The following is a 19,325-nucleotide window of genomic DNA, read 5'->3' as shown; positions in this document are numbered from 1 at the left end:
CATTATTTGTCCAAGAATTTTTCATTCTGTAACCAGTCATTGCAGTAGGTTCTGATAAATCTCCAAGACAAAGCCAGCAGGGTTTGGTATGCATCGGTGACCTACATTTAAATTTGAGCTTTCCAGTAAAACTGCAAAACCTTTCAAACATGGACATATCTTTGCCATGTACCACAGAAGCAATAAAGAGCCTTCTTTGGTACTCCGAACTATGCACGGAGCAGCTTGGTCAATAACTACACCCACTGCATAGAAAATTGGGCTCTTCAGTTTTCTCTTTTGTGAGTTGGCATTGGTCGTGCCCCAAGAGCCCAGTGTCAAGTGGTGTCTTTTAAAACAAACGAACAACCTAAATACATCCTGATGGTTCCCCGTACTGTCCACCAACAAAAGCCACTATTCTGGCCTCCTCTCCAGATTTCCATGTGATGTGTTAATCCTCTGCTTATTTGATCCTACTGAGCCCCCAGCTGGGTTTGGGATCCCAGACCCAAGCTACTGCATCCCTGCAGTGCGGCTGCATCTAAGAGAGGGAAATGAGGGGTGCAGAAGGTGGAATACTTTTACAGCCCAAGCGGGTCTGGAGCAAGGCACAGCTATACGATACCACAGAAACTTCAGGCACATTGTCATACTGCTCACAACCGCTAGCTGTGGCGTCACCAGGATGGGAATTAAAAGCTCGTACTACACTGAGCAAGCACTGAAACCCATGCATTCATTGTGGGGATAAAATGATTAATTTGGACCTAATAAATATGCAAATTGGAAGCTCTGTTTAAGTGTCTGTCATCTGTGTCCTTTTTATGGGAAAGAAATTCTTAATTCAGTGGAAAGCTCAAACCAATGGATCTTCAAGTGGTACCATGGGGGCCCCCTTAATTAACCTGTGAATGTGCAGGGAAGGACTTGAGCAAGAAGGAGGCAACACCTTAGTTCTGAGATAAGACACCTTTGAGAGAGCACAGAGGGAGAGCTCACTTGACTTCAGCCCCACAAAAGAGATCAAGTGTCCTCTACGTTCCACTTGGTAAAGACATATCTTGGATTCATGTCTTGGTTATATGACCAGGGTTTATTTTTATTTTTTAATTAAAACATTTGTTTTTCTGATTAATGTGCTCATTGAAGGTATTTTGTGAGGTTTTGAAAAGTATGAAAAAGAAGGGATAAGAGGACCCGTTTGCGATCTCACTACCATACAGAACCACCGGGGACATTTTGGCATATTTGACCAGCATCCTGCTTTGTTATTTAGAATGAATCCAGAAGGGTGACACTGGGTTGGGGCTGCGGGATGTTCTGTCACCTCTTTGGGGATGGAGGGATGGGCTCTGGGGCATAGAAAGGGACCGAGTTGCCCTGGTGCTCTGAGACGGCAGGCAGAATGTGTCAGGGCATAAGGCACATGCTCACGTCTGCCCCATAAAGTGGGCGGGGGATGATTCAGAGTGTGGGCTGGGTGTCTTCCATTACAGGGAGGTGGTAGAGAGACAAGTCAACAGCACAGACCCCAGAGGTAGGACATATGGGGACAAATCCCAGCTCTCCCTCTTAGGAGCTACGGGATCTTGGGCGAGTTATCTCGCCTCTCTGTGGTCCAATTTCTCATCTGTGAAAAAAAGAGATAATAGTCCACACACAGTGGCTGTTGTGAGCATTAAATTAGATAATACATGTACTGCAATTAGAACAGTGTCTGGCTGTTGGATAATGCTCAACAGCTTGATATTAGGTTATAATATTTCCTGTTACAGGCATTATGACATTTGTTATCCCTTAAGAGCATTTTCCAAGTATCTTCTGCTGAGTTAAGGAAGAGAAGGCAAGAGGAACAGCTGGATTTAGAAGTAGAAGACCTCGGTTCAAGCTTGGACCCGGCTACTTACTGGCCATGTGAGTCTTTGATTTCATGCACCTTGTTTCGCTGTCTGTGAAATGGGGATCATGGGGCCTTCCTCACCAGTTGTTAGAAGGGCTGAGTGAGACCACAGGGATGTAAGGTGCTTTGTGTATGGAGAAGAGCTGCAGATGTAATGTGGAGGGTTTACTACTAATACTTTCACCAGGGGAGTCTCTGATTACAGACAGGCAGCAGGGAAGGGAGGGAGGGGAGGATGGACTTTGCTGGACAAACATTTGCAAAAGATCTGAACAAGAAGGAGCCTGATGTCGTTCCTTGGTGCATTTATTTGGCCCAGGTAGACTGGGGGTTTGTGCTCCTGGTTCCTGGGGTTGCCTCGTTAGTTCGTGGCAGGACCGTGGAAAGGGGGAAAGATGGAAGAGTTTTCTTGATGGGCTCCTCCCAGGCCAAGGCCCGGCAGAGGCTGCTGAGGAGCCACGTGTCAGGCAGGGGAGAGAAGGTTTTGCAGTGGCTACTCCCTCACCTGTGGTGAAGGCGGTGGCGGTGATGCTGCTCCACGAGGCATCCTGGGCGGCCTGCAGGAGCACTGTGTAGTCCGTGTTCTCCGATAGGCCCTCCAGTCGGATCCAGGTGTCCTCTGCATCCACGATCAGCTCCTGCGCGGCAGGCCAGAGGCAGAGAGGTGGAAGGAGTGACTGGCTTGCAGCATGGGAAGGTGGGAAGGGAACTCGGAATCCCACGGGCAGCTGGGCCAGTACTGCGGCGGCAATGCCCTCCGTCCCATGATAGAGAGAAAACTGTGCCAGTAAGCGGAGAGGAGAGCTCCCATGTGAGATTTAGGCCAGCTCCTATCTCACAAATGCACATTGGGATAAATTTAGGTACCTGAGTTATTGAATCCACCTTGTAGTGGATTTGCTTGAGAGCAGAGGAAGAAGCTGAGGAAGCAGGATTCTAAGCCTCCCTATTACCATCAAACAGAGTAGCTCTGCTGAAATCTATTCTGGGGATTTGGCTTCTGCATGTGGTTTCCCTTCAAAAAAAAGGATTCCAATGCTAACAAAAAATTTGAAAACCAGTGTTCTAGATGGACTGTTTCAACTGATGACATAAAACAAAAATTTGTTTTTTTTTTTTTTACTGTAGACTACACAGATGTAGCCTTTGTAATGCTTACCAAGAGGCAAAAAAGCCTGTTGAATTTGGTATCCAGCTTATGTTTGCTTGGCCTCACTGGTGAAAATTATTCTACTACCATGTACTTGGAAGTTTCCAACATGATTTGTGCCATCATACTGGAGGCATCACCACAACCTAGTGAAGTTGCAGGGGTAGATACCCCTGTTATTGAGAGAAGAAACTGAGCTTGGAGAGGGTTAGCTCTTTCCCTCAACTTATGCAGAGGGGAGTAGTAGAGCCAGGACTAGCTCCCAGCTCTCCGGTTCTCCCCTCACCTGCAGGCTGTGTATCCACGATGGGAAACCTAGCTCATTCCCTGTGGATTGCTGCCTTCCCCCTCCCTCCAGTTTCCCCTGGTCATTCCACTGGTCAGTTTCCACATGACCTTGCTTGAGAGAAATGGTGTTTCCCCTTTCCAGCAAAATCTCACCTTGCGGCTTCCATCAGCAGATTTGTAGGTCAAGACGTAGTTCTCAATCTCTGCCCTGGGAGGCTGCCAGGAGATCAGGGCACTTTGTCTGGTGACTTCACTGGCTGTCAGGTTTGCAGGGGGATCCAGGACTGCAAAGAGAAGATGAGAGGATGTGCCTGCCCCTCCAGTTCCTCCCTGCTTGATGTCAGGCATAAATATCTACATACCGACCCCAGTTCTAGCTTGGAAAGGAGCGTGAAGGGCACTCCTGGGTCAGAAGATAATTGTTCAGTGCCATGACCACTGTTGCAGCTACTCCCCCTTCCCTCACAGGGCCTCTGGACTTGGGTGTGACATCTCCCAACCTGACCCTCTATGCCTGGGACCCTGCTCCTATTAAACCCTCATTTATGCAAGTTCACTCTTGAACTTACGACATTCCCACATTTACCCTTGTCTACTGTACTCATGCTCATGACCCCACCCAGCAGCTCTGTCCTCCATATCTAGCCCTTTAATATCCATCAGACTTTCCTGGGCCAGGCGCATTCCCAGTACTGGCCTCTCTGGCCTGGTTCTACTGCTGTCCCCCAGACTCAGGCTGAGAGCAGAAAACAGATGTATCTGCCGGCCCAGAGCTATAGGTCACTTTTGCTGAATTTGGGCTGCAGTTGACCGAAATGAGAACAGCTCATAGCTGCACTATCCAAAGCCTACAGAGTGTAATCCAGCCTACCACAAGGACACTGATCATTTTTTAGGATCCACAAAAGCCTCCAGGGATACGGGGTATAGCGGTGACCATGTACTCACGGGTGGAGAAGTTGGTGCTGATGGTGCCGCTGGTGAGAGGCCCGTTGGTGGCGTACATGGTGACAGTGTAGTGGGTGCTAGGAAGCAGGTCGATAAGCTGGAATTCCTCACTGACTCCATCAACCAGGATGGTCTCTCCAGCAACTGCAATCAGATGAATGTGAATGAGCTTTGAATGAGTCTACTCAATTTAGGAAAGACTGACCAAATCCAAAGGCATTTCACAAGGACTTCATGGGAGAGAATTTTGGAAAAAGTCTTTTATAGATAACCTAAGTTATCTAAAGTCTTTTATAGATAACCAAAGTTAGCATCATACCCCATGAAAGGATCCCCTCTCATCTCTTTTTATATCTTAATTGAGGAAAATATTCCTTATATAGAGGTCAAATTGTCTTTTATATAACTCCTGTTTAGGTTTCCGGAGTTACAAAGAATAAACCAAATCCTTTGTTTTCATGGCCCCTGTCTCCCCATCGCCCTTCCTAATCAAGTCTTTCTCCCCTAGAGTGAGAAAATTCAGCCCCCACGTCCCCTTACATTACATGACAGTTCTAAAACCTTGACAATCCTGGCTGCTTTTCTCTGGACAAGTAGCATTTTATCAGTGTCCCTGCTGAAACGCAAGACTCAGAAGAGAATCAAGAACACGAATTGAGATGTACTGTACTGACCAATGAAACAAGCAGGGTCGAGCAGTGCCTCTATTTGTGCCATTTATATCACTCCATCAGCTTTTGGGACAGCCTTTTAACACTGTTGCCACATGCTGAGATTATTACAAATCAAAGCAAAGATCTTGTTTATAGCCACTCTCCCCACCTCCCAATACAACCCTATTAGTTGATTTTTTTGCACCCACGGACAGAGCTTCACATTTATTTCTATTGCATTTTGCCTCGTTGATTGACTTTTGGACCACTGTTTTAGCTTATGGAAATATTTTTGAATTTGGATTCTACTGATCACAGTTTTGTTTTACATACAAATTCGGTAAGCATGTCTTCTCTGAATTCATTCAAGCTGTTGATAAAACTGTTCATTAGGTCAGGGCCAAGCCTCTGTTGGGCAATTATTAGTAGAATGTTTCTGAATCACTCTGCATTTTACGAAGTTTACTAGGCACATTCCTAAAGTTGGTAGGGCCTGAGGTTTCAAGTTTCTTAGGAGCTAAACACATAGGAAGGCATACAAGCAAGTTAAAATCCACACTAATACTTTGGAAGCGTGCGCCTAATGCTCTATTTTTTAACACCCTCTTTTGTGCATCACGCCATCAGTGAGTACTCCAGCCATATTGAACCACGGCAGTTCCTCAGACTCCCCATGCATTGTCACTCCTCTGCAAATGCACACGGGCTGCTCTTTTCTTTGGAATTTCCTTTATTCTCCTCATCTTTTTTCTTTCACTTTATCTAAGACCTTCCTCTTTTCCTCCCCTCCATGCCCTGACCCCAATCATGATGGTCCATCAGATGTGGCCCTGGGTGTTCTGTGCTTGTCTATATCATACATGGCCCATAACGAGCTGTAACTATTCACTTCTCTGTACCGTCACCGGAGGGAAGTTCCGTAAAGACAAGATCTCATGTTTTGTTCCTGAATCCTTAGCATCTTATAGAGTATGTGGCCCATGGGAGGACATCAGAAGTATTTGTTGAATGAATAGAAATTAATTGCTATGCAGGGAGCTGTGTGTTCTGTACCTGTGAGCAGGTGTGTGTCTGACTGCCTTAGAGGAATAAAGGAAGTTTTGACAGAGGAGGTAGGGTTGAAATTGAGACTTGAAGGATGGGATTTCTAGGCAGACAAGTGGGGAGAGAATTTCCTGCTGGAGGAAACAGCATGTGCAAATGCACGGAGGCTTGAGGAAGCATGGTGAGAGTTGAGAAACGCAGGATCATGGTCTGCAAGGAGGGATGCTGGAGTTGAGATGGATTGTGCATGCACATTGAGGGGTAGACGTGTCCATAGGAATGGCATCCATTCTTTGAGGCAGTTGTTCAATCAGCTACAGTTCCAGCTAACTCCAACTATGATCCGTCATGTACTTTTCCATCTTAACTAAGGATTAAGCGATAAGTGGGGTTTTCTAAGGCCTTGCTGAAATACAAACGTGCTAGTAGATTTACCAATTAAAAAAAGGACATAAAATGGCTTCAATAAAACATTCATAGTGAACCTGTGCTTGTATGTGGCAATCACTGATTCCTTTTCCAAGTTGTTTAACAGTCTGCTTTAGTTTCACTTTCTCAAGTTTTGACAATATGTTTACTTCTTTGTACCTTACAGAATTGACTTTCTCTACCATTTTTGAAAATCAAGATATCTGCCTGCCTTCTGTCTTCTGGAATCTTTGTTCTCTGGATTCCTGAATATAACCCATAACAATTCTGTGATCACATGTTTAATTTAGGCTTCGTCTCTAAGCCTAGAAACTTGGAGTACACAACCCTGTTTTGCTTTGGGCTTCTCTATTCAACTTCAAATAGCATGAAATGAACAAGCATGATGAAGAAGACATTAAATTCAAGATTTTGTGTTGGTTCAACCTGTTGGGCTGGATACGGGTGGAGAAGACAAAAACAACAGAAGAGTTCAGCAGTTCTGAGTCCTTTGTCACCTGTTACCATGTTCATGTGTTCCAAGCTTGGTCCTATAACTTCAGTATTTTTCTTGCTCTGTAAATATCTAGAAAAGTCTGCTTTCTTGTTTGTAGCATTTTGGGACAAGTCTCAGCTCCATTCTGAGTTTTGTCTTCCTAGTGCTATGCTATTTCTCTGTTTTTGTATTTGCCCTTGGTCACCTGCCTTTCTTGCACTGTTCAGATTCGGCTTTCTCAACTCCTGGAGTTGATATACTTTGCAAAGTTTGGGGATATCTTGAGGGCTTTATAGTATAAGTGAAGCAGAAAACTTTCTAATTTGTCCCTCAGATTCACAGAATGGTTTGTTTCCTCACTTCCATTCTGGTCTGCGTCACCCCCACCTGCCTGGTGCACGAGCCCGCAGACACCCACCTGCGAAGTGCGTGAGGATGATGACATAGTTCTCCACCTCACCCACTGGCGCCTTCCACTGCAGCAGGGCTTCTGTCGGGGTGATGTTGGTAGCAGTCAGATCCACAGGATTGTCCATGGCTGAAGCAGAATAGGAGAGTATCAGTTAAAAGTACCAGGGGCTGCGGGATGGAAGCACAACGAACTATCTCAGCAGTTTCACCCACGATGCTCCTGTGCTGCCGTGCTATACGGAATAGCGCGGCGAGCAGGAGACCTCTTACCTTTCTGCCCTTCTGGTTCCTTCAACCCCTTTCTCTTCTCCTTTTTCTCCTTCCTCTCAAGTATCCAATCTCCCCGTATTGCCCCCAGCTCTTCCTTTTAATGCATTCAACTTCTTATGTGCAGAGCCCTGTGTTGGGCGTTATGGGGGATTTCGAGACATGGCTGTTGTGTTTTAGACATTTAAATGTAGATGGGGAGACTAAGAACACACAGAAGTTGTTATAGTTCTTTAGTTGATGAGATAATCATGCTTCCCCAGTCTACTTGCACTTTTATAAATGTAAGGGTACGCCTTGTGGAAAGATCTCTGTTGATGGACTTCAGGAAATATGATGGGAGCGCCTCAAGGGCAGGAGTATCCCCAGGACGGGGAACTTAGAAGGTGTTGGGTAAGTCCTTGTGGAACCACTGCACAGGACTCAGGTTGCCTCTAAGGGCGTATCCGATTATTGCATTCTTGCTTCACTGCTCCCAAGGCTCCCTCAGAGCTGAGTCCTGGATATTCTTTTCGTTGCATTGAGAGTGAAGGGCATTTTCATAGGCTTAGGCAGGACAAGAGTGCCTGTCGGGGAACAGAGCATGCTTGTCATGGGATCATCTTCCCATTCTCACTTGTTCATGCTCTAAGCCTCTGCTTTATTACCGTGCTTCTCTTCCATAAAGTGAGAATGTATTTCAGAAATGGATGTTAGTATAGCAGTCTAGGCATCAGCTCAACCTAAGCATCATGCTGTTTACTTCTGGGAACCAAGATCTCCTTGATCTGATCCTGTTCTCTAATCGAAGGCCTATTTTTTGCTTGCCTATGTCTCTCATCCCAAAGTAACAACCAGAAAATATATTTATACTTTCCAAATTTAAGTTGTATCCATAATCTATGCCTTCAAAGAGTTCTTCCAATGCAGTCTTTAGTAAACTACAATTGGCTGGAGCTCTCTGAAACATGCTTGATAATAGGATGAGACAAGCGTGATACCCTTAAGGGGTGCTCATTTCCAAAAGTTGTAAGATGATATGCCTCAAGTTTAAACAACAAACAAATGACAACATAATAAGACACTTCTGAGACAAGCTAGTTATTGGAAGGTGCTAAAATAGCTCGGCCTAAACTTGAAGGAGGGCAATTTGGGTTGGTAAACCACTGGAGCTGGTACCCCAAATATCTGCTTTAGAGGCTCTAGCTGCTGATGTCCAGGAACCTAAGGAATAAATTTTTGACCTCAGTTGCTGCTCTCTTTTATCTTGGAAATGGGAGGCTCTTGAAGTCCATTTCATTGTGCTCAATGGGAAAAATCCTGATTTCTCACATATGAATTTCTAGGACATTCAGGAAGGTGGGATTGCAAAATGACTGCACGGGACTCCAGTTGTCTGTAAGCATTGGCTCATTGGACATCACTTTCAGTCAACGCATTTTGGTACTTTAATGGTCACGGATATTTTGATGGATAGGGCAAGACTGAATAAAAAACACAGCTGGGTTTTCTGTAGTTATAGGCCTGGAAGGAGACTAGGGAAGATCAGAGTATTCTGTCCTGTCTTTAGAAGAATACTTTGTGTGTTTCTGAAGGGATATTTCTTTGGCTGTTGCTTTAAAGATGCTGTTTCTGAGCTTGGGAGAACATCTACAAAAGCAGTGAGAAATTCCAAGGTGTATTTCCCTTGTTCAGGAAATATCATTCTCCAGGGAAATTAAGCAACCTCAGGAAATCCAGGTGTTCTCCTAATGAGGCAAGCTGGATGCTTTCCTGTGTGCTGCGTGAACGATGCCTTAACTAGGAGACTTGGTCTAGGGGTTGGGAACAGAAAACTTTGGCTGTGCCTTCTAGTAGACTTCTACAGCAAATCTTTGCTCGTTCCACCTGGGGCACTTGCTGAAGGTCCAGAGACAGAGGGGCAGTGGAGCCACTGAAGGAGCTCTGTCCTCAGGCCCATCCAAGGGCTTGTTTTCCAGAGGAAGGTCATGGGATGTGGACCACCCTTCCCCTCTTTCCCTTATTGCAAGCCGGTCACTCCCTCCCATCTCCTTCCTCTGGCTCATTGCACAGGGGCTGACTGAGGCTGCAAAGGACACGTGCAACCGATTGGAGGGCCTGTCGGAGAGCACAGACCATACCGTGCCCTGCGGGTGGCCCAGGACAGCGGCATCACCGCCACCACCTTCACAGAGATGAGGGAGCTACTGCCACGCTGAGGCCTTCTTTCTCCCCGAAGCATAAAGCAGCTTCTTAGGGGAATCTGGCCATATCTGCTGAAGAACTCTATAACCCCAATTTCATTATTGGAATAACAACCCTTTTCTGAAATGAACTTTCCTTCTCTGAGCCTTTTAAAAAATCAAATGGATGATTCACATGTCTGTTCTGGAATTTACTTCCATTATGTGTGCTTGAAAGGGCACTTTTTGTATTGGAAGTTCCGTGAAAGTTCCTAACCTAAACCAGGAAGACTCCTGGAGGGTGACTCTGTAAACTCTTAGTATTAGAGAAGAATGTCGTGGGGAGAGAAATTGCAAATTGCCCTGCATGACACGGCAGGTGGGAGGAGCATTCTGGAAAGAAGCCTCGGACCCCAGAACCGGCGTCTTCTTCCTGAGCCAGAACAACTTCACTCTTTGCTTCCCCTGTTTGCTGCAGGTCTTCAGTCGGGCCCTGACCTGACACGCAACAGAGAGACACGCCTACCTGTGTGCACAAGCGTGCAGATGCGCTCGCTCTCCTCCCTGCCCCGCACACTGTTGAGGCTGATTTCGTATTCCGTGGCGGGGTACAGCCTAGTGATGGCGAATTCTGTCACGCTGTTGGGCACCACCGAGCTGTCTAGTCGTCCCACTGAAGAAGAGCAGAATCCACAGTTACAGTTCAGCGGCTCTCTCGGAAACACAGTCTGTGGTACAGTCTACACAGGGGATCCTGGTGGCACCTTGCCACGAAGCACAGACGGTGCAGGATAATAAATGGCCCATGGGCCGGAAATGTTGGAGTTTGAAGAGGACTTGCATCCCAGTCTCACCCCTTCGTTTTATGGGCTTTTTTGAGCAAAGAAAAGTAAACTATTCATGAGATGGTTTTCTAACAGGCCGGTCGTCTCTGGGGCAATTACATTATGGCAGTTAGAGGGCATGACCACAGAAAGTGGCCCACACATCCCAGAGGCAGGGTAGCCTGGAAGGCTGTGCTCCCCCCCACTAAAAGTGAGTGTACTCCCTGCTTTGTTAACCATGCCACATGCACCAGCAAGAACTGGCAGGACGCGGGCATGGTCTGGGCCAACTTCCTCTGACTCATACTTGGCTGAAGTGGCAGAAATAGGACCACGTCACTGTGGTTCCCTCCAAGGCTCCATCTGGCTCTGCTGGGTCTTTAGCCATCTTCCCGGACTCTAGTCTTTGACTCTATTCTCTTGGGAAAGTGCATGTGACCCAGCTCTTGGCAGATTCTTTTGGGGCTCTTTGTTCCCCATTATACTGCCTAAGTCGGGGTGACCCAGCTACCTCTGCTGGTGAAGGGTCTGCTGTCTGGGTGAATGCAATCGAGCCTTTCTTGGTAGGAGTTGGCGAGTGTGGGGTTTCTTGGCTCATCGCCCTACTCTCATTCTGATGGAGCATGCCACAGAGAGGAGGAAAAACCCGGGCAAGGTTTTGATGTCCTGCGGGATGTGCTAGTTCTCCCATAATAATCCTCACCCAGCTCCAAATCCCATTCATCTTTAAGAAATCTAATCCATGTATTACCTTGCGTGGGTCGATACGACACTCGGTAGTAATCAAAAGGTGCAACAGGAGGGCTCCAGGAGACCGTCACTGAGTCCTTGGTCACGTTGCTAATTGTGATGTTTTTGGGGGGATCAATTCCTACAAGGACCCCGGTGGTTGTGGGGAAAAGACAGAAAGCACAGCATGAGAAAGGAATTCCCTCCCCTGATTGTATGCCGACCGAGAGCCGGTGGTGTCCCAAACATAGATGAGACCTTACTGTGTAACAGAGCGTCCTTTGAACCACGGTCAGGCTGATGTTTCACCCGAAACCTTAGAGCTATGGTCGAGGCCACGTTCATGAAGAACATTTCAACACCACGAAGCCACGGTGGCGAGCTGCGTGCCTGTGCAGCAAATGTCACCTACCTGCTGGTCAACTAGGGGCTTTCCTTTAAGTTTGTATGTTTTGTTTTGAACTGGGAGTAACATCGTAATTTTCTCTGGGGGAACTTCTCTTAGATAAACCCAATTCTGCCTTTATCTCTTATTTTTTACCAGCCATCTTTGGTTCAATTTAAAAAAAACAAAAACTGCCTATTGACTGTACAGGGATTTCAGAGTGCAGGTCCAGAACAAATCCACTTTTCTAAATTGTATCACATTTGTGCTGTGTACTTTTTTTTGACTGCTAGGAAATCACAGGATTGAATCAGCTGAGCATTTCATCCACTTGTCCGGTTTGTGAGTTCTGGACAGCAGGTAGAACAATACCCAGACATATGTGTTCTTACCCCATGACCCTTATATTTGGGTTTGTATTTGGGACTGAGGAGATGGGACTGATCCAGTTCATCTCAGAGTGTGTGTTTTCCAAACAACGGTCAAATCAGCTGCATTCTCTGAGTGTCAAGTTACTGTCTGGTTGGTGCTAGTCACCTGTGATCCTGAGGAAGCATCAATTGCCCCAGCAACCTTGCTGGGCAGTCAAGAAATGGCTCTCCACAGTAGGAACAGGTGCTCTTCACGGTAGAGGGATTCCTCTCGGGGACTAGCTTTCTCCTGGGTTTCTCCTAGACTGGGAGTGGGAAGACCTTTGGATTGATGCATTCAGGCCTTGACCTCCTCGAGACATCGAGTCTGTCCTACCTTCCGTTTGAGACTTTCCCATCTAATGCATCTGGTGCAGCACCAGAAGAAGTAGCTGTTTCAGAACAGCTCATGGACCTCCCTGTAGCCATGCAGGCAGTCCCTTCCTCCCTGGGTGTTTCTCTCTTTAAATTCATTGACTTGTCCAAGGCAACTGTGAGCACCCCCCTCACCACCTGCTGTCCAGTCCTCCAGCCTCACCTGTGGTGATGGAGCCCACAATGGGCTCAGAGGTCACTGTGCCATGGACAGCCACCAGGTTCACAATATACTCAGTGGCCGGCTGCAGGCCCATCAGGACAGTATGCCTCTTGGTGGCATCCAGGGAGACCTCCTTCATCTCTTCCTCCTCGTCCCTGGGGCTGTAGTTCAGAATGAGTCTGTCCGCTGGGGGAGATGGGTCACTCCAGGTGATGTTCACACTGGAGGAGCTCACGTGAGAAAAGTGCAAGTGGGAGATGGGGCGGAAGCCTGAGAAGCAGAGAGGCAGATGAAACACGTATGAGGACAGGCGCCATTGGCTTAGAAGAGCCACCTGATGCAGGGATCTGTGCTCCTTGCTGATCAGGGCTACGCCTTCACCCGCTCACCAGAGGGCCCACCCCTTGCTCTCCAGTCCTGCCCACTCCAGCTTTGCTAAGCCATACACTGAAAATTAGATTCTGGTAAAACCAAAAATACCTCTATGAGTCATTCAAAATGCTGACCCAGGATGTAAAGCCTCTATTCTGGAAGGCATTTGACGTGATCCCGTGAGTCCCCTGAATACCCGCTGAGGTAGGGAAGCAGGGAAAGATGGACGGAATGGACGACCACGTCCCGGACGTAGGAAGCTGGACATGAGTTTTCAGGTAGGCAGCACCCGCTCACCTCCCCCTTTGCCTCCACCCCTTCCCTCTTGGTCTACTTACTAGTTTTCCCTCTATCTCTTGTTCTACCCATGTCTTCTTTCTCCTTTCTCTGGAGGAAATGGTGCTTTGGAAGAGTGGGTGGCCCAGATGGCCATCTCACCCTAAGCCCCCTGGATCCCTGAACACGGCTGGGATTCTGCCACCCTGGTACCTGTGAAGGCGTCCACCGTGGACTCCAGGCTCTGCTGCCGGCCCCTCTCAGCAGTGACTGAAATGATGTACTCTGCCCCGGGCTCCAGGTCTGTCAATGTGTACGAGGTCCTGTCCTTGGGCACAGTGACCTCTGAGGCGATCCCCGAGGAGGGCGTAAAGGTGATTCGGTAGTGGTCGATGGGGCCACTGGCCTTGGTCCAGATGAGGGAGATGGAGGTCTCTGAGGAGGCCGTCACCATGAGGTCTCGGGGACTGTCAAGTTCTGTGGATCGACATAAGTGGCCCCTTCTACACAGGTTGCCCAGGAGGGCCAGTGTTTGCGGGCCCACCCTGTGTGTTTCTAAGCTATCAGCAGGCCTGCTGAGCATGAGCACTAGCTTGTCCTTGCTGACACTTACCTCAGTTTGCTAAGCCCCTTCCCTCTGAAAGATGGCCGGGGGCTTGGCAGCCAGATGGACCATCTGCAGGAAGCATTATTAGCTCAGATGCCGCTGGAATACATCCCCCTCTGGGACAAAGCTGCCTGCCGGTTTCCAAGCCCTCTGTATTCATTTTCTCCCAGCCTTTCTCAGTAAGCCAAGCAGGGCAAACAGGAGTCGCAGTCAAGTAGAGATACGCCATTCCTGGCAATAGTAGTGCACCCCTCACCCCACCCCAAGGCCACTTTGACTTGTCTGACCATGGGCATGCAGGCAACTGCATCTGAGGACCCTGGAGAGCCTTTCCATGCGGTTCTCTACAGAGGGAGTCTATGCCGGACCGAGCCTTGGGACAGGGGTTGATCTAAAATCCCCAGCCTAGCCCAGGCTGTTTGTACCTAAGCTACTGGAGTGATTTTGACATTTACCCAGGAATTGGAAGCAAAACTGCTAGATCCAGAGCAGCAAGGGTCTCAAGTGGATTTTTATATTGCCCTTGGGTTTAATGGATTGTTCTAGACCTTTCACTCCAGTGGCCTTTTTGAGGGCTTTTGTGGTGCAGGGTGAGGTATAACCCATTGTGCCCGCTGTGGGATGGCCTGCTTTGGCACCAACCTACTTGGGATTCTCCACCTTTGCTCTGTGCAGCTCCGGGAAGCCCTTCAGACCCTGGGGGACATAGTACAGGTCTATGGGGAAGAGGGTGGGATTCCATCCTGCATGTCAGATCTCAGAGATTAGGCATAGGGTCGATGTTGTCCTAGCCTGACGTTGTCACCATCGACCTGTTCACTGGTGGGCCTTGCCTTCTGACTAATTCTTGCTAGGAAAAGCCTCCATGGCTCCTCGAACTCACAGGCTAACCCAGTCTTCTTCCTCGTCGATCCTCCTACTCACCAGTCCTGGCATTCATGGTGGCTGGCACACTTCGCTGTGAGTCCATGACAGCAGATATTCCAATGCCATACTCGGTGCCAGGTACCAGATCTATCAATAGATGGAGACACAAACATTATTCTGTGTGTGTGTTGGGGACAGGGAAGGCTGAAAGGAGGGAAGAAAATAATCTTAGACTCTTATTCGTATGTTGTGTTTAGTCCTCTTTGAACGCCCTCCTAATTTTACCTATTAGGAAATTCCAACTTCACTACTTAGGAAATCCATTCCAAGTAAATAGGATGAACCAGTCAGGGCAGAGCTTCCTGCTTGCTGTCGGGCTCTCTGGGGGGGGGGGGGCGGGAAGCCGCCCCTGGCAAGGAAAATCAGAAGTGTGCTCCCCTGTGTATTTAAACACTCGGAGTGGCTAGATCCAGTGAGGTGAAGTGGTTTCTTGCTTAGATTGTGAATTTGTGGAGTATGTAAGCAAGAGGGGCAGTGTGGACATGGGCCTTTCCCATATTTCTTGAATGTTTTATATGAGGACCAAGCTACGCCCTTTATAGGTAGGAGCTGAGGCCATATGGGGACTCCTGGGTCCCATCTAGGGAGCGGCAGTGGATGGGTTGTTTTCTGAGCACAGAGCCGTCAGCCTTTGCTGCAGTGGTGTGCAGAATCCCGCTGCTGCGGGCGCCCCACCAAGCTCAGTAGTTCCAGCCTTAGGGTATTCAAAGCTATGGGTCCCATTTTAGGGTTGCTTCAGAGGGCGTCCAGGAGGATGGAGGAAATGCAAAAATGGCCTAACTAAAGGGTATATAAGCCTCTCAGGAACTCCTTTGGGGGATTCAATACAAGGCATCACTGAGAGGCTCCCAGAATATCTGGAATTCTCTGGGTTCTCTCCCTACCCTCTCCCACATTCATTTTCAGACTAACTGATTTGACTGGTGTATTAGTTTCCTATCGCCGCTGTGACAAATTACCACAACTTAGTGGCTTACAACAGCACACATTTTTATCTCGTAATTCAGGAAGTCTGAAGTCTAAAATGGTTCAGCAGGGCTGCATTCCTTCTGGAGGCTCTAAGGAGGCAATCCTTTGCTTTTTCCAGCTTCTAGAGGCTGCCTGCATTCCTTGGTTTACGGTCCCTTAAGCCGCCTTGAAAGCCAGCGGCTTGGCACTATCGGATCTGTTTCTCTCTCTGACCTCCGCTTCCATCGTCACATCCGCTCCGACTCTGACCTCCCTGCATCCCTCTTACAAGGATCCTCGTGGTTACTTTGGCTTACCCAGGTAGTACAGGGCACTCTCTCCGTCTCAGTGTCTTATCACACCTGCAGAGTCCCTTTTGCCACGTAAGGTGACATATTCACAGGTGATGGGGATTAGAATGTGGACATCTCTGGGGGCCATTATTCCATCCACTATAGCTGGCACCAGCTCATCCCATTTATTAGGACTGAGATTGTAGAAAAATGCAACAAAAATCAAATTATCACCCCAGTCAGTCTGGGTCCTTCTGGGAGGCTCTTTGAGGGGCCTTTTGTGGACTCCCCAGAATCATGGCTGATTTCAATGCTTTTTCTGCATTTATATAATATTTGTGCTTTTCAGAGTTGCATTTATTTTACAGCCTCATCACAATTCTGTGGGGAAGGTAGGATGGGCAGTCTTTTCTCCCTCTGTGTCAGTTTCCTGTGGCTGCTGTTACAAACTATTGCAAATTGGGTGGCTTCAGACAAGACATTTATTCTCCCACAGTTCTGAAGTCTAGAAGTCTGAAGTCAAGGTTGAGCAGGGCCATGTCCCTCTGAAGGCTCTAAAGGAGAACCCTTCCTTGCCTCCTCCTCGTTTCTGGTGGCTGCCAGCGCACCTTGGCTTGTGGCTGCAGCACTCCAATCTCTGCCTCTGTTGTTCGTGGCATTCTCCCCGTGTGACTGTTTCTTCTGTTCTTATAAGGACACCAGTCACGGTGGATTCAGGGCCCACCCTAATCCGTTTTGACCCTATCTCGACTTGATTGCATCTGTAAAGACCTTATTTCCAAATAAGGTCACACTCCCAGGTTCCGGGTAGATAGGAGTTTTGCGGGGGCTGCTATTCAATGCAGTACATCGTCTTTTTATAAAAAGAAACTGTGGCACAGAGTAGGTCTGTGACCAGCTAGAGATGACCCCAGGCCTCTGGTCTCAGGGTTCAGGCTCTCAGGAGGATTGGGATGCCCCTCCTATCCCTCCCACCTCACCGGCTCCCCAAGCCAGCTGTCACTTCCCTAGAATCCCTCGTTTTGAGAGAAAATACTTCAGCAACCTTTCCTTAACAAATGGCTTGGTTTAGCCCAGGGGAATATGGCGTGGTAGCCAGAGGGCTCCACATCCCCTTCCTCTGTATGGCGTCAGTACAGCCCGTGCAATGCGCATCCCCAGGCTCGAGTAAGGTAGAGCCTGCCGGCTCTCACTGACCAGCTCCCTTGAACGAGTGCAGTCCCGGAGCCCTGGCTGGGCAGGCAGCATAATGAGTCCTCTTCCCCTTTCTTGAACGAGCTCCATCTCTTTTCCAACCCTTAGTTCTTTCTTTCTCTAAAGAGGCAACACCAGTGGAAGTAAACTTTGAAGTCTGACATACCCCTGTCAATATTCAAGCTCTGCCACCTTCTACCTGTGTAACTGTGATTACTTAGTATCTTTGAGCCTCGGTTTCTGTAGAATGGGAATAACAGCAGTATCAGAGAGTCATTGTGAGGATTAAATGAATCGATGTGTTTGAAGTACAGTGCCTGGCCCATAGTGATAGTCGCCAATATTTTTTTGCCTTGCCCAGAGAATGATTTCAGGAGTTTGAGTCCTTTTTTAATTAGTGGTCTCCTCTGCTATAAAAAAATGCCCTAGGCAGGCACAGGCTGGTCCCAGGTACACCTGCTGTTGTCGGTGGGCAGAGGCTTAGCCTGTTGGCTCTGCTGGAAACCGGTGATCCAGGGAGCCAGGTGTCAGTGCGGAGCCGCCCCTGGCTGGGCTGGGTACCTGTCTCTAGACTGAGTAGGTGATCGCAACGCCCCCAGATCTGTGAGAAGCGCACATTTATCTCCATCGGTATATTCGGTGAATCCCAGGTACATCCTTGGTTGGAGAAATTAGATTACCTTTGGGACATAAACTACTTGTCTCAAGCAACTGATTGAGACCTTCAATTGCCTATAATGAAGTAGAAATTCTCCAGCGATGACGAAGGGTGACAGATGAGGGAGTGAGACAGAAATTATATGTTGCCAAATGGATCTAACATGTAACATTTCCATCCCGGTTTCTTATTTATGAAGCTTAAATGGAATGTTCAATAATTTACAACGGAATCGTCTTCTCCCAGAAAACTGCACAGCAGAATTTAAAGCACTCTCTTCCCAGGTTTCCTTTCTAGCGGCTGGGGAAGTGGGGCTCACTCAGGGGTTGCTGCCTGCTGCCTGCCTTTGATTTTCAGCAGCTTTCTTTCTCTGCTGCAATGAATTGCTGCTCTCTGCCAGCAGGTAAAACACACTTCTGCTGGAAAAGGGAAAGTGTATCCGAGGCACAGCTAGTGCACTTAGATATCAGCACTTCGAGTACTCCCAGGGATTTCGCACTTTCCAAAGACCCCATTGCTCTCTATCAATGCTCTCTTTATCTTTCCATCCAGCTCCTGCAAGTGGGAGCATATAAATGGCTCGGTCCCTTTCTTAACAATAGCTTGTAAAATTCATCCCGTAGGAAACCAGCGCTCTCCATTCCTTGCGGGACTTCCTTTGTGCCGCCTGGAGCCTGATGCTTTTCTCAGTTCTTTCACCTCACACCCATCCTTCTCAGAACCCCTAAAGCACACACTTATCCACTCGACAACCATTACCGAGGGTCTCCTTCGTGTCAGGCATAAGGCTGTGTGCTGGGGATACCAGGGTGAGCTGGGGAGGAAAAGGAATCCGTACTGAAAAAGTAAATTAATTATTTAGTGAGCGCCCATCACACGCCAAGCACCAGGCTATGCAGCAGGTGATCTAGAAGAACAATGAAGAAGGAAGGGAGGGGAGTAAGAGTGGTAAAAAATGAAGGAGAATTTCTGAGTGTCTGATGGCAAAGAGTTGTCCAGTAATAACTAAGCTCTTAGAGAGCCACGCATGGCATCTTATTGAATTCCCCTGCAGCTCTGCTGGGAGGGTGTGGCTGAGGAGCAAACAGTCGCTCAGAGACGTCCATCCCTTGGCCAAGGTCACAAAACTAATACACGGTAAAACTAGGTTGGGAACCCACCCCTTGTTCTTTCTGACACATCGTGGCATGGTTCCTGTCCTTGAGTCTTTTTCAGGTTAGTAGGGGCCGGTGGAGGGAGCGAACTGGAATTTGAGAGTTATTTGGTGTCAAACCGGGGGCTGCTAACTAAGAGACATTTCAAAGGGAGGACGAGATCGGCATGGGCTGGGGTAGCCGGAGAAGGCTTTCTACAGAAGGGACTTGAGCTGACCTTCAATGCAGCTAAGAGTAGGGAAGGTGGAGGGAAGGAAACGTGGAATTCTCTGTGGTCAGGATGGGGCCTGGTGAGCACTGA

At 48.0% G+C, this 19,325-nt stretch overlaps 1 protein-coding gene across 1 annotated transcript in view; it reads right to left on the bottom strand.

The window, feature by feature from the left end:
* Window positions 1-2,387: 2,387 nt before the first annotated feature.
* The window catches only part of TNR (tenascin R), a gene marked incomplete at its 3' end in the record, with an annotated part of 354,737 nt that continues 337,799 nt past the window's right edge, over window positions 2,388-19,325 (bottom strand). The window contains exons 10-18 of the mRNA XM_012665247.1: window positions 14,775-14,864; window positions 13,457-13,720; window positions 12,596-12,865; window positions 11,285-11,404; window positions 10,236-10,382; window positions 7,288-7,407; window positions 4,269-4,412; window positions 3,474-3,604; window positions 2,388-2,520 (exon numbers count right to left, since the gene is read on the bottom strand). Coding sequence (XP_012520701.1) covers window positions 2,388-2,520; window positions 3,474-3,604; window positions 4,269-4,412; window positions 7,288-7,407; window positions 10,236-10,382; window positions 11,285-11,404; window positions 12,596-12,865; window positions 13,457-13,720; window positions 14,775-14,864 — 1,419 coding nt within the window. The remainder of the gene's footprint in view (window positions 2,521-3,473; window positions 3,605-4,268; window positions 4,413-7,287; window positions 7,408-10,235; window positions 10,383-11,284; window positions 11,405-12,595; window positions 12,866-13,456; window positions 13,721-14,774; window positions 14,865-19,325) is intronic.

This window comes from Propithecus coquereli, unplaced genomic scaffold (genome assembly GCF_000956105.1).
Source record: "Propithecus coquereli isolate 6110/MARCELLA unplaced genomic scaffold, Pcoq_1.0 Scaffold985, whole genome shotgun sequence".
NCBI lineage: Eukaryota > Metazoa > Chordata > Mammalia > Primates > Indriidae > Propithecus > Propithecus coquereli.
Note: the sequence above shows the minus strand (reverse complement) of the source record. Positions and strands in the feature narration are given on the sequence as shown.